This window comes from Phaethon lepturus, unplaced genomic scaffold (assembly GCF_000687285.1).
Source record: "Phaethon lepturus isolate BGI_N335 unplaced genomic scaffold, ASM68728v1 scaffold35125, whole genome shotgun sequence".
Lineage (NCBI taxonomy): Eukaryota > Metazoa > Chordata > Aves > Phaethontiformes > Phaethontidae > Phaethon > Phaethon lepturus.
The window spans coordinates 1557-1895 of NW_010538987.1; the positions used below are offsets into that span (position 1 = coordinate 1557).

Consider the following 339-nt stretch of genomic DNA (forward strand, 5'->3'; position numbering starts at 1 on the left):
GGGCCCAGCAGATCCCGAACACCACCACCAGCACAACTGTGGGGAGCCAAGGAGCTGGTGTTACTGGGGGGACAGAGCTCACCCCCACCGGACACCTCCAGTCCCTGGCGAAGCACTGCCCCATTTCAGCTTTGGAGGTAGCAAAGAACACCCAAAAAAGCATGTGAGAGAGGAAGGGGGAGAGTGGGACAGGGGAAGGGCCCCCCCAATGCCTTTTTGACTTGCCATGGAGGGGCTGGAGGTCTGGACAGGATCTCCTTCCCTCCCTCCATCTCCTGCCAGGGCTGCTCCAGGCGCTGCTGTGCCACGTGTCTCGGCTCCCCTTCAGCCGGCAGCGGG

The 339-nt window shown here is 62.8% G+C and overlaps 1 protein-coding gene across 1 annotated transcript in view; it reads right to left on the reverse strand.

Moving 5' to 3' along the window:
* The window catches only part of LOC104620699 (neuromedin-U receptor 1-like), a 2711-nt gene that overhangs the window by 454 nt on the left and 1918 nt on the right, over nt 1-339 (reverse strand). Inside the window, exon 2 of the mRNA XM_010286993.1 lies at nt 3-36. Coding sequence (XP_010285295.1) covers nt 3-36 — 34 coding nt within the window. The remainder of the gene's footprint in view (nt 1-2; nt 37-339) is intronic.